General features: G+C 42.3%; 1 protein-coding gene across 3 annotated transcripts in view; it reads right to left on the reverse strand.

Moving 5' to 3' along the window:
• Window positions 1-574: 574 nt before the first annotated feature.
• SPARC (secreted protein, acidic, cysteine-rich) overlaps window positions 575-14,587 on the reverse strand; it is a 62,217-nt gene continuing 48,204 nt past the window's right edge. For all 3 annotated transcript variants that reach the window (XM_037413955.1, XM_075879225.1, XM_075879226.1), the window contains exons 5-8: window positions 13,465-13,603; window positions 7,863-8,073; window positions 6,038-6,186; window positions 575-858 (exon numbers count right to left, since the gene is read on the reverse strand). In XM_037413955.1, coding sequence (XP_037269852.1) covers window positions 821-858; window positions 6,038-6,186; window positions 7,863-8,073; window positions 13,465-13,603 — 537 coding nt within the window. In that variant the 3' untranslated portion in view covers window positions 575-820. The remainder of the gene's footprint in view (window positions 859-6,037; window positions 6,187-7,862; window positions 8,074-13,464; window positions 13,604-14,587) is intronic.

Below are 14,587 nucleotides of genomic sequence, written 5' to 3' on the forward strand. Positions count from 1 at the left end.
ATATCAGTGCTTAGAAAGAACAGTCATTGCTTTTAGACAGAGTGAGTTCTCTGATCTTGCAGCTGAACAACAAGGCAGAGGGACCCAGATGCCTTCCTATACTCGACAATTAAATAAACAATGATGTCAGAAGTGAGGGAAAGTGGCATGGTGACTTACTGAAAAGTGCTTAAAAACAAGGATAGAGAAAGAATGTAAACAGGAGAGTGCCTGTCCCATCCACCTTTTTCCCCTGTCCTTGGTTTTTAGCACTCTTCAGTGAGGATCACTATAAAACTTTGCAGGCTCACCCAACTAGTTGCACTTGTAAAAAAAAAATACAGTGGCACTCAATATGAGTTCCAACATGGTTGTTATGGTAAAGAGGCCCCATGCCTATACTGCTACACCAGCAAATGTGAAGTTGGTGTTGCAAATACCAATAGTGCAAACAGTGTTTTTGTCAATGATTGTTTTCTACGTCGACCTCACCGTATAGCACTGACACCATTTTCACCAGGGCAGCATGTTGCAACTCCTATTGGGCACGATTATACACGTACGCGAGATAGACATTCACTTTGTAGAACGAGGGTCGACTTTTCTTAAGTACCTTTATTTTCTGCAAATAGCACTACGAAAGTCTTGCTACAGGCAGCATAAGGCAGCAACAACAACAATAGTTTTTTTGCCAGGCGAGAGCTCGTAAAGCAAATGCATTGTGCACTGACAACAGCGCATCCATAGATTTATACAAAATGGCAGTGTACAAGTAGTGAAATGCGTTGTGATCCTGGTGAGGCACTGGTGCAGCATTTGTTGTTTGGGCAAGATGAAGGCACTAGGCAGTAATCTGTGCACACCTGTCCTGGATTTCACCTGCAAAAAGAAATGAACCAAATGCTGTCAGCTAAGGGCTTGGGTAGTAAAATACTCAGAAATGTTGAAACCACCCAAATTCTTTGAAATGTCTGCAACTTAATTGTGAGAGGCTTCTGCAGAATGTTGCCATGCAAGGAGCAGGCACTTGATTTCTGTTTTCTGCCCATTCTGTTGCATTACGGCATTGTTTTAGGAGGGATAACAAGAGTAAAGGGGCACTCTCCAGGTGCCAGTATGCTTGGGCACTGCTTCCAAGATGTGCATTTCTAAAAACCAAGCAAGGTCAGAGAAGAAAATATTTTTAAGGAAGGTACAATCGAAGGTAGGATGGAGAAAGGCCAAGAAACACAGGGGAGCTGTAGTAACCATGTCAACCATAAATAGGAAGTGGGAAGCATTTATTAGGTGATATTACTATATGAATCGACAGTAAGCAACATCACTTCCTGGTGAAATTCCCTGTGTTTAATATAGAGAGAGATTTAAAAGTAAAAAAACCCTAATGCAATAAAATAAGCTTCAACAAGATTATAATTTAAATTCACATATTTATGAGAGGTCGCATGCTGTCTCTGTCAAAATGTTTCAGGACAGTCAGGACAGTCTTGGCTCATGTACATTTGCAAACTTTTGTACCAATTAAACACCTGTGGCGGCTGCACGGTCGCAAATCAACTGCCAGACACCCTTACCCATATTTTCTGTGACATCGCAATGTGTATAGTAAAGGGAAGTGGTGCAAGGTTGCACGACCGAGCCATACTGTTTGCAAAATCAGAGAAGTAATGTTAGTAGTTGTTTGACCTTCAGGGATGGACTATACTAGCTCCTGAGTGCTGACTGTCAGCCGCGCTCGCGTCGCGCACTACATATTGGTGACCCCGGTGACCAGCAAAAGCTGTGGACACCCCTCAAGGCAACGACACATCAACACTCTCCAGCATCGACATTAAACTGCCTCCCTTTTGGACTGAGGATCCTGCACTGTGGTTTATTCAGGTAGAGTCACTATTTGCTGCACGTCGCGTCGCAGCAGATTCCCCAAAATACCATTAAATGGTGAGCAGTCTGCCACCATCAACCGCTACCGAAATTCGAGATCTGTCGATTTCCCCACCAGCAGAGAATGCCTACGAGGTGTTGAAGGCAACACTCTTTAGCAGGGTCATGCCCCCCAAAAGCCAACGGCTGCAATAGATTCCCTATAAAGCAAACCTTCGGGACTGAACACCAAGCCAGCTGCTGTGTCATATGCAACAACAAGGTGGGTTGCAACAACAAGGTGGGTTGGGTAACAAGGTGGATGATCTTGACAGCCTGTTGCTTTGAGAAATATTTCTACAGAAAATTTTGCCGAACGTTAGAATGGTTCTTAATGCCTCAAATGAGAATGATCTACCCAAACTGGCCAAGTTAGCCGATCAGCTCATGGCGGTAGCTTCCACATCTGTCACGAGAGGAAAAGCAAAATCTCGTGCCTGGTGGACTCCGCGGGCGCCCTCTACACAGCGTCATTCTCAACCGGTCCAAGTTCTTTGCAGTCGGCTAAGAATCACCAAAAACTATGTTGGTACCATCGCAAGTTCAGCAACGCTGCGTGCAAATGTGTACCACCCTGCGAGCTCTGAGGAAATGCAATGGGCAGGCGCTAAGGGCAACCAGCATTGCTGCCATGGCAGAATGTCACTCATCAGTGCTGAAGGCAATGCAAGCATTTTCAAACGACCTGCCTTAATGCGAAGAAGCAGAAAAATGCTTTCAACCAAAGTAAGCAGGCCTTGGCAACTGCGGCTCTCCTGGTACACCCACGGCCAGGAATTTCTCAGTGTTTAATGGTGAATGCCTCAGACATTGTTATCAGTGCTGTGCTGCAGCAACTGAGTGAGACTTCGAAACAAACTGCATTCTTCTTGAGGAAGCAGACACCTACTGAACGCCGCAACAGCACCTTCGGTCGCGAACTGCTAGCAGTCTATTCAAGTATACGCAACTTCCAGCATTTCTTGGAAGGCGTCGATTTCTTCATTTTAACCGACCATAAGCCTTTGACCGATGTGTTCGGACAGTGGCACACACACGGCTCGAGAACTTCGCCAACTTGCATACATAACCGAGTTCACGACAGACATCCGCTACATAAAAGAGAGTGACAATGTCGTTGCTGATGCCCTGTTGCGGAGCACTATAAACGCCATCAATGATCGAGGAGGAGTTAACTTCTACGCGCTGGCAGCAGCCCAGAGAAAATACGAGGAGCTAAACAGCCTCCTAGCAACAAAAACAGCCCTCAAGCTACAGTGAATGCATACTGCAGAATCAGCTGACCGGATTTAATGCGACACCTCCACAAGCAACCTACTGCCATTTGCAGCTGCAAATTTACGTTGCCACGTTTTTTTTTTCTGTTCACAAGTTATCGCATCCTGAATTAAAGCCAAGCAAAAGTTACTCACAGCAAGGTTTAGCTGGCCAGGTATCAAACGAGATGTGCATTGCTGGGCAAGAGCATACATACCGTGCCAACGGGCCAAAGTTCATCGACATACTATGACCTCATTCGAAAAGTTCGCGCCTCCAGACGTGCTCTTCGACCCCGTACGCATCAACATTGTCGGACCTCTACCACCTTGCCAATATGAGCATGCCTATTCCCTGACAAGCAGACAGATTCACGCGCTGGGCAGAGGCCCGCGCCTTCCTGCACCACTGGGTTGCTCGTTTCGGTGTGCCATTCATAATAACAACGGATCCTGGAAGGCAGTTCGCATAATCACTATTTGCCAGCATTACACATTTTATTGGAGCTTCTTGCATTCAAACAACCGCCTACCACCCGATAAGCAGCGGCATAGTGAAGTGTTTTTACTGCCAGCTCGAGTCTGCGCTCGCCGCAACAAAAGAGCACACCTGGTTGGAGGCACTGCCACTCATTCTTAGAAATCCAGACAGCTGTCAAGGCAGACATGGGCTTCAGCTCGGCTGAACTAGTCTACGAAACGACACTACGCCTTCCAGGAGAGTTTCTCTTGGGCAGTTCGCAAGAAGGTTGCACAGCGACTGCAGCCTACGCACTTAGGCTCCGAGACATAATGACAAAACTTCAAACTGTGCCGCTGCAACAAGCAGCGCCACACGTGCTGCACGTACCATCAGAACTTCCTTCGTGCAAATACATGTTTGTGCGCCATGACGTAGTTTAACGGCCACTCCTACCACCCTACGATAGACCATTCAGAGTGCTACGTCGACGTGAAAAGCAGTTCACTATTGACGTTCGTGGTCATCATGAAGTGATTTCACTGGATCGACTGAAACCAGGGCACATTGAAAATGCAGACACCATTTTACATGTGCCGTCATCTCTGACTTCACCCTCCTAGGCAGTGCTCGTTCAAACACAATAAGTCACAAACACACGCAGCTCTCCAAGAAGCCCCTTCGTATGAATTTGGGAACAATGTGAATCATCCTATGAACGTTCGCTGACTCTCTAGGAAGGGAAGTGATGTGGCTGCCTCACGGTCGCACAGCAGTAGCGAGACACTCTTTCCATATTTTCTACGAAAACTTATTTATTGCGTACAGGAAAGGAAAGTGGTGTAAGCGTGTGTGACTGAGCTGTACTGGCTGCACAATAACAGAAATAAAGTTAGTTGTTTGTCCTTGAGGGACGCACTACTCACTTCTCTGTGCTGATTTCCAGTCGCGCTCGTGTCTTGCACAACACAATCAGTACTAAGGAAGAAAACCATGCATGTTTATAACATTGCGAGACCCTTTCGATCACCAAAGTTTTCTGGCGAATAATTTTAGAAATTCTAAGAAAAGTAAATCCACCATTTCCGTAGTAAGAGTAATAATTCATCGCACTATATATAGTGTCATGCAGTATGAATGAACCATGTGCGAAACGATCTGCAAAAACCGATTTATTAGAGCCTGCTTGGCTTTCTATACATCATTCCTTGTGGAATTAAAAGAACTTTAAAAAAATTATTGTTTCCCTTTCCCTGAATGTACAGCAATCTTATTCTGTTAGTCACATCTTTATTGGTAGAATAGCGCAGAAAAAAATGCCAAGCAATTAAAACCTAGGAGTGCTTCTTGGCTGATATATAGACACCTCTCACCAGGTATCTCACCTAATCTGACTGTTTTTTTTCCCTCAGCACAACAATGATGACTGTGCTTGGGGAACGGAGCTGACCAGTCACCCTCATAGGGTGGTCAGTCATGTTTACTTCCTGAGGGTGATTCTAGAAGCAGCTATCTCAGAAGTTATCAAATGTGTAATTTGCAACTGCATGACATCGGTGTGTTGATTTTGGTGCACTAGCAACAGCCAGCACTATTCGATTCATGCTGCTCTAGGCCTTATCATAATGCAGCAGGAGATGTAGGCAAAGCATATTCACTTTGCAAAAACACACATTAATCAATTAAAGGAAGACTGCAGAAGAACACTACATCAGTGTTAGTACTATATCACTTTTCTAAAATTAAGAGTAGAAAGAGATTAATAGCAGCATCAAATTCCACTTCTTTTGTTGGGGATTTCAAGGCTTACAAAAACTTGTCAGGTAAAACAGGCTAGGTGATATTTCATGATGCAAGGACTGTAAGCTCCCGAGCAAGCCTCTTCTGCTCCTCACAATAAAGGATAACTCAAAAAGATTTATAGGGGGAGTCCTTGTTCGGTTATGGATCGAAATTCAAGATGATGGCAGAAGAGTCGGTAAAAATAAAAGATGCCCACCCATACTTCTAATTAAATGCTATATTGAATACACATGCATTCACGGTGTTCACTCGCCTTCATTGTGCAAAAAAGAACAGTAAACAAAACAGTGCAAATGGTGGGAGGGCAGCAGATGCCACATATATGAAATCTTCCGAAGAATGGAGGGGAGGGGGGGGGGGCAAACAATAAAGCAATGCAACATAGACAAGTGCTATGAAGCCTCACACAGATAAAATTTTGTAATTCCTGTTCATGTTGTATCCCTTATCTTTCATCTTTTGTTTTCACACTTTGTATAAAGTATTATCTGCTATTAGAGGTTAGTTAGGTCAAGTACGTGCAATACTAGCATGCAGTCTTTTTTTCCTTCCCAGAATTACTTTGTACCCTCTGTGTACTAATTACCCACATAATCTAGTGAACAGGGCTTCTTACCATCCTCAAGGCCCAGGCATTCTCCCCACTCCTTGAGGGTGATGGTGTGGTCATCATTCTTGTCACATCCATTCAGGAATGGAGCGATGCAGTGCTCCATAGATAGGAGAGGGGCACGGAGGGGGAACAGTTCGTGTCTCGAAACAGCCCTGCACGTGCGAGCAGCAGTGATTATGTGTTATCCTTAGTCTTTATTTATAAACTTTCCTTGCAGCACTAGGTCAAAAGTTAACAAAATGGTGTCTGGCGAGAAGCAAATGTTGTACAACTGTAAACTTGCCAAGTGAAAAGTTTTCTTTAAGGTGTCCTTTTGTCCTGCATCTGGTGAGCATATTGTTTTACTACAAAGCACAAAGTTCAACAACTCTCTCATGATGCTGCACATTGCATTTGTCAATGGGGAAACAATGCTTGTGCACAGTACCATCATCACAGTAAATATACATGGATCATAGATGAAAATACTTAATCCAGATGAAATGCTGTTCATTCATTAGCAAAAGAGTAATATGAACACTATACAACAGGCTCTTAGTCAATGAAAATTTAATTGCAGCTTAAACGAAACAACTGCCTCTGATATGATTGGTTTTGTACCTTTATGCTGCAACACAGATTATCTCTCAGTAAATGAAACTCCAGTTAAACAGAACACATTTTCTTGGATCCTGCAGTATCCCTTTAAAGTCTGTTGCATACATTTTGCAGTGAAAGCTGTTATGAGATCACAACATGGGTCACACGCAGCGCCTTAGTTGTCCACCACCGCGGGTGTTCGTAACCACTATTGCACGAAATAAGAAAAAAAAACTCAAATAAAAACTACGAAAGACATGTGGTGACATAGTCAGATTCGAACCCGAGTCCGCTGCGTGCCAGCCCAGTATTCTACTGCAGAGCCACGCCGGTGCTTGGGACTCATTTGCAAAGTTGCCTTAGGCAGGCTTTGTGCCGGGAAAGGAGTTGCATTAATATGAGTATTAAAGGGTTTTAGAACAGAAAAAGAACAACCAGGCATCCCAAAATGCGAATGGTGTAACAAGTTGGTCGTCCAATGCTCGAACCCACTACAAAAGCTTGTTCTTGATCACCTATTAACTACTGTGCATTCCCACTTCAGGCATAATTCCTAATTGTCCTCAGCCACTGCATGAACAATTGGCACTAAATTTCTTGCAAGTGTTTAGCGGATACCACACTTCTCTGAAGAATGGCAAAGGATAGCATAGTGAATGCCAGCATACTACACAGAAATTATGATTATTTATGGCATGGTGGATGCCCAGAAAGCGTGCTTCTAGCATTTACCCAAAGAGTGTTCAGAAAAGGCTATGAAATAGGCCGCTCTTCATGCTTTTGCTGTGACTGTGCTACGTGTTCTGCACAGGCTTTGAGATTTTTATTTAAAAACACTGCTATATGCACTATAGGCAAGTGCAACACTACCTTTGACACCAATGGCTTTGACAATGCTGAGACACCTTAAACCCTGAAATAAAAAACTGCCAGGCTGAAACTTGAATCTTTGAAGAACTAGCTTTTGATGCATCGTTTCATGCAGCATGAGTCCTTTTTTTTTTCCAAACTAGCAATGACAACAGCCACTAGTTTCTGCACTTATTGGTGTCGTTAACTACAATAACACTTAAACTTAGCTTTTCACTCCAATTTTCAGTGAATGAAACCATTTGAAATGTTAAATACGAAGTAATGCTGTTCGTTGGACTAAACTTTTATATAAGACTGTCTGTAGTAAGAATTTGCTATTGTAGTTAAGTTTTTCATGGGATTTTACAGTTGCTGCCAAACAGTGATCAGATCTCACCGGTCATGAGGATGGCTGTCAAGTTCACAGAATTTCCAGATGACAGCATTGACCCACTGGCGGCTCTGCAGGCTCTCAGCTTCTTCTTCGAGCTTCTTGTAGGGCTCGTTAAGCTCATGCCGCTTGGCAAGATCTTGCATCACATTGAAAAGCCACTCCCGCATGCGGCGGGGGAAGTCTTCCATTTCTTCTTCCACACACTTAGGCAGCTCTGCAGACAGAAGGCAACATCAATTTATTATCACCACCCCAAAATTAAGAACCTGGGTGACAATTGCAGCAGAGCTCTACCTCAATCATTTTTTCCAGGTAAGGGAATGAAAGGGGAGATGTGGGGGGTAGACACGCTCTTTACATAGCGTGCAGTACAGCACGGCTGAAGAGCATACAGCTTTTGTAAGCAGCGATCACAAATATACTTGCCACACCTTTCATCTAGGCACCTTCAAGAAGTGAATGTTTTCAATAATCGTGAAAGTTGATTGGTACGTAGGGTTTAACGTCCCAAAACCACCATATGACTGTTTTGTTACCGAGCAAAAATGGTTGTTTTTCATTTGTTTCTGGAAGATTGCTTTTGCCAGTTTGTAAGGTACTCCAGCGTGCATTGCAGCATACCAAACTTTGCACAATGAAATGCTCTTTTAAAAAATTATATGTTGTAGAGCAACAAAAATCTTTTAAAATGAATAAAAATGTGAGAAGTGTGCAATTTTTAGTTGTTAGCTGGTAAACAGTGCAATAAAAAACACTACATATATAAAAATATTCAAAACTAGAAAAATTCAGAATATACATTAATTAGATGAATGACCCAAGAACAGTATAAAAATAATGAATGTTGTAAAAATGTTTCTTTTCACATAGACAAAGAAAATCAGAAACAAGGTGCTGCTTCATTGCTCGTACCATGTGGTTCTGAAGCATTGCATTGTTTTTCGTGAGGCACGAGTGAATGCGTACACATTTCTCAGTAAATTTTTGTTGTGTTGCAGTAAGAGTCTCCAGGTGTTCCAATATAGATGGATGCCCGTAAAGTGAATAATCCCTCTATAAACGAGATGTCCAATGGACTTCGTTATTTTATCTAGCGTCACCTCTTTTCATGAGCCATCTCACTTCGCATAGGTTGGTGTACCAATATATGTATCCAAGCATATTTCTTTGCATTTTCGAACATATCGTATTAAAAAAAAGACAATATCGTGCACAGTTCTAAAATGTTTCGCACTACTCTGTAATGAGGGCCAAGATGTGCTCCGGGGGCCTTCTTGTCGTTAAGAGAAGGTCTGCAGCTGGCGCCAGCATACCACGCCCCAGTAAAGTGTGGTCCTCGCACAGAATAGCTTTAAGATTATGCACAAAGGTCAGAAGCTATACGCACTTGCGACGGAGGAGACAACTTGAGGATGTAAACGAAATAAACCCATGAACAGCTGCGGATTTCTAAGGCTGACGCGAAACATCGTTGCCATAAAACTTGAAGCTGAGGTGCGGTCATCCTCAAACTCTAAGCTTGCCTTCACTTAATTCATGTGGGGTTGCAAGACAGTTTTGAGCAGCGCATGTCATGTGTTTTGCAGCGCTGGTGCGTACCCATGCATGCGGGACGACGTCATACGAGCAACTAGTGACACTAGCTGAGACCCTGTGTCTGATATAATAATGCAAGCAAAACCAAAGCTGCTGAAAACTGTCAGAGAAAGCCGCTTCGACACTTTAAATATGCGGCAGACCTTCGTAAATATTTTTTCGCAGAACAAATCTTCCCCAACTCCTAGGAACAAATCTATATTGAATAGCTGGCATAAACTTCTTGAAATACTTACTGCTCAACATTGTGAAATTGCAAAGCTGACACTTTAATTCAATATTTGGCTTGCAAAGGTTCTTCTCATTACAAAATTTCGATGTTACTGTTGGATAATCAGGAGGGGCACGCACTTCTGTCAAGTTTGCCAGCCAACTGCACTTTTCTAACAATACACACACATTAGTTCGCTCAAAGGTCTGTGAAAAATTACTATGTTGCCAAAATAGGCTAATTTAAATTGATTTTGAAAGTTGAGTGGCTGGACTAACAACTAGAAAATTCTGGGTGCACGAAAAACAAATCTAACATGTCGATATCGATGATCCAAAAGAGTCAATCACCGGTGATCGATTTGAATAGGCGTGGTAACAAAAGAGTTAAGAGAGACGCCGTAGTGGAGGGCTTAGAAAATTTCAAACACCTGGGGTTCTTTAACGTGCCCCCAAATCTGAGCACACGGGCCTACAGCCTTTTCGCCTCCATTAAAAATGTAGTCGCCGCAGCCAAGATTCGATCCCATGACCTGCGGGTAAGTCTAGACCACCGCGACGGGGCGGTAATCGGGAAAGTCAAGCACGCAATATACTACTTGTATATGTATAGTACAGCTAGTTTTGTACAACATCTACACTTCTCATTCGTTATAAATTATGTTGTCAGGATGTGTACAGTGCACTTACGCTGGGAAATAAAGAAAACTTATAAAGCTGTCAACCTTAGTCACATTTATATAAATGTCACAGCTATGCAGATTTTTGATCATTCGCTGATAAACACATAAATGTTTTATTACACTGAATGTTTTCATGAAAGAAGTGCAAAATTGCTTAAACTGAAAACATTTTATTTTTATTTTTAACAAGCCAGTGTTCCACTGAACATAATTTTACAATGAATATTTGAGACGGTGTTTCCTTGCTGTGTTGCTGAAATAACACTTGTCGCTTAAAGCTTATCCTGCACTATACATAACGCATTAAAAGATAATGGACAAAATTGTGACCATATCCTTAACAAGATGAGAATTAGAAATGCATATGGTCAAATTGTTCATGTATACACTTCTGGCTCTCTTTTACTTTCCCTCTTTGTCTCCTTTGGAAATACTTGAGGTTTGTGATCATGTATACAGTCATGTCACTATACATTTTACTGATGAAGTGAGCATAGCGATTGGTATCGCCAAAAGGAAATGCTACTGGATACCTGCAGCACTTTTTGAATATAGCGAAATAAGCTGTACTGGATGCAGGACAATGCTGTCTTGAACACCAGACTGAGGCATTGTTCACAAACAGGGAATGTACAAGGAAGCACTAGAATTGCTCTTGCTCTCAAGTGCGTTTTCATTTTTCTGCCATCTTTAAAAGCACCAGATGGCACAGGGACGCTATGCTACATCACTGATGTCTGATGAAATCTCAAGGAACTGCTACTTTAGATAATGTAAGAAAATAGGCAGTAATAGTATGATCATTTCCATTTGTAGGATTATAAAAATGGTAAAAGACCACTGCATTAAAAACTGTAATCAAATTTCAGTATTACACTTTGTCCTTCGCGGTTGTCACGTATCTGCTCAATTGATTATTGCTTCACTTACATTATGTTTATGGGCTCTGGCATACACTTGTGTCTCAGTATTTTTTACAAGCATGTCAATTTATACAGGGATGTTCAGTGGTTATTTTATTAAAATATTTTCAAGACATGAAGCACAAGCACTGCATTTGTTTCATTACACTTAACGGCAGAATTTTATAGATTATGCTAAGTATCACAACATTTACTATAAATGCAGAATTACATGTTGTCCGTGCTTTACTTGGCTGCTATAGCAAGTCACTGAGTTCATGTTCTATGTATATGTAGTGTCGCAAGGTGCTGAGCTCCTCATACGTAGTACAGTGGGAGGCATCTTATAGCTATTCACAACACCAGCAGTTCGGACTTCTGCAAAAACGAAACATACTCTAAATGATAATAGATGCTTACTTTAAAAGCTTTGCCCATTTTGGATGCACAAAATGATGCTAAGTCTATCTATGGCTTACATTGAGCCAAGGATGAGACACCAACCTGCATTCATGTATGCTGAATTATGCTGAAAGTAGTATGCTGAAAAACGAGCAGCTATACCTTGACTACCAAGACATTTCACTTTCATTAATTGGCTTTGATGGGTGCCATCTTATACACGTTAAACAATAATTTTTTTGAAAGCTATACTACCTCCACCCACTCCATTACATGTTACAACGTTGGTCTGTTTAGCATTAGCATATACTTTTCAGCACTTCAACACTACTGTTCCTGTAGAAGCACAGAAAAATTGGGGGACCCTTAAGCATCGCCTTTAAGGGTTGAATGCAATAGCAATATTCTGTTGCTACGTATTTCAAACACCTAGAGTATGAAATCTTTTCAAATTTGCTATGCACTAACTACGTGGCCTTAAGGGTGCAGTAGCGTGTGTGCCATTTGTAGTGGGTGAGTAGCTTTAAAGTATGAAGTCATTATGATAATCCATTGTTCTGATGCCCAATGGCAACATACGTTTGTACGGGTACCACGTATTATTATGGCAATATTTCATGTTGTATTGTGAAGCATGTATACAGGACACGTGTGTTTGTAAAGCATGAAAGTAACTAGTACCTCTGCACTTCCAAGCAGAGGAAGCTATTTCCACTGTATCCACAAACAGAGGCATGGCTGTAGTAGAACACTCCCTTGCCACGCAAAAGACCAGGGTTCGATCCCCACTGAGACCCAGAATTTTTATTATTTATTTTATTTGCATTTTCTCAATTTTTCGGTCACACAAAGATGATAATTTTTTACTCACAACCAATGATGCCGACGCCGGAGTTTCTGCAAAATGAGCTCTTTAATGCTATCAAGTTATATATGTACAGTAACTAATCTTTAAGCAGAGCAAGAAGCTTCAAGATTGGCAGGTCACTTGTGCTAACACCAGAACTAATGGCTGTCATATTAGCAATTAAAAACAAGAGAAATGTCTTATTGAGATGTCATGTCACAGGTGGTTCTTAGGGGGCAGTTGTGTGCTTTTCAGTTTCTTCCAATGCAAATGTCAACAGTGTGAAACAATCAGCAAGAGCTTGAATTCTTGATATCTAATGATTTTCATTACATTGACTGAAAACAGCAACTCTGCTAATGCAAAAGTGCATTCAAACATAAACACATACTTACTTTTTACCAGGTGATATATAAAGATAAAGCATCGCCTTTGAGTGCCAAATATACATCCTATAGGTTTGTCATGAAGTGTTGCAGGGTGAGCACTCCCAAAGCCTGTTTGCGGATTTTTTCAGGGCCCTTTTAAGAAAGGGACATTGCGCCTGTAGACTTTTTTAAAAGTTCTATATTGTTCAATGCAACTCGCCGAGTTTGTGAAAATTTATGAGTTAATTTTAAATGCACAATTTTTTTTTAGTTAAGGAAGCAGTTTTTAAATTCTAGGTGCCATTTTGGGAGCCATGATTTCTCTAAACCGAGAGAATTACAAAGTAAATAAGCACATCAGAAAGACCTGGAATAAGTATGGGCTGCAGGAAAACAACAACGGGTGTTCTAAGCCAATTTGAACAAGAGTTGTGATATGTTGAATGTTTGCGACTATAATCCCTGGCTAATGTAGACACAGGCTAAGAAAGCAGTTTTATTGCTCTGTGAATGCGTATCACCACTCAGTCACCTCTAACATTTAAATTCAGCCTTAAGAGCATTGTGTCACAGCAGCATGCTACAAAAAGTCCATACCTCGGCAGGCTCCATAATAGTCCACATGAATATGCTCGTACTTTTCTCCCTTGCAACCTTCCTTTTCATCCTCGCACAGGCAGCGCATTTGATAGAGCTCACAGTCACTGTCCCATGTTTGGTTGTGGTTACTGCAGACCTGAACAAGATTTTTTTTAAAAACACATCATACAACCATCTTGATCTTGTCAAAGCCTTCTTACAAACAAGTCTCCTTGGTATCCACAAATAAAATACTGATCATGCTCCTACACCTCTAGGTGCATTATAATATTGCTACATGCATGCATATTGATATTCTAGGGGGCGACACGCGTGTGCACCGGATGAAGAAGATGAAAGGTTGTCTTTGCTCAGTCGCTGGTCAACCAGTTAAGCCGCTACTGCTGTTTGAAATATATCTCATTCACAGCCTCGTTGATACGACATCTCTTCTCTTACGTAACATATTTGGTGGAGATAGAACGTTCCTCGTCCTCGCCACGAAGCTTCGCAGTGGCCGCACCATTCAGCCTCCGGCCATGGCTACCAATGACAACAACTCGTCAGCATTTACATCTACAGCTCCATCCACTACATACCTGACGATTCCCTACCCCCGTGATCCCAGTACATTCTCCGCACAACCTGGGCTTGACGTCAGCTACTGGCTCGGCATGTATGAGCGTGTTAGCCAGACTCACTGATGGGATCCTATCATGGTGCTCGCCAACGTAATAATTACTTGGACGGCATCCCGTGTGATTAATTCGACGCCCATGAGACTGAACTATGCGACATCTTTGGGGACCCATCTGGTCGCCAAATGGAAGCGCGAAAAGAACTCACCACTCGTGCGCAGTCCTCAACCGAGTCGTATGCCTCGTACATACAGGGCATGCTCGCGTTGTGCTGGAAAGTGGGCGAGCAAATGACAGAGTGACAAGGTAAGCTACATACTTAAGGGCATCGCAGACGATGCCTTCCACTTGCTCGTGTACACCGTCACGACCGTCGATATAATTACTAAGGAATGCCGCCGCTTCGAAATGGCCAAAAGCTACCATATTCTGCCTCAATTTATGCGGCTACCAAACATGGCTATTACATCAACCTGCACCGATCTCGGTGCCGTACCACCCAT

Source organism: Rhipicephalus microplus, chromosome X, assembly GCF_043290135.1.
Source record: "Rhipicephalus microplus isolate Deutch F79 chromosome X, USDA_Rmic, whole genome shotgun sequence".
Taxonomy (NCBI): domain Eukaryota; kingdom Metazoa; phylum Arthropoda; class Arachnida; order Ixodida; family Ixodidae; genus Rhipicephalus; species Rhipicephalus microplus.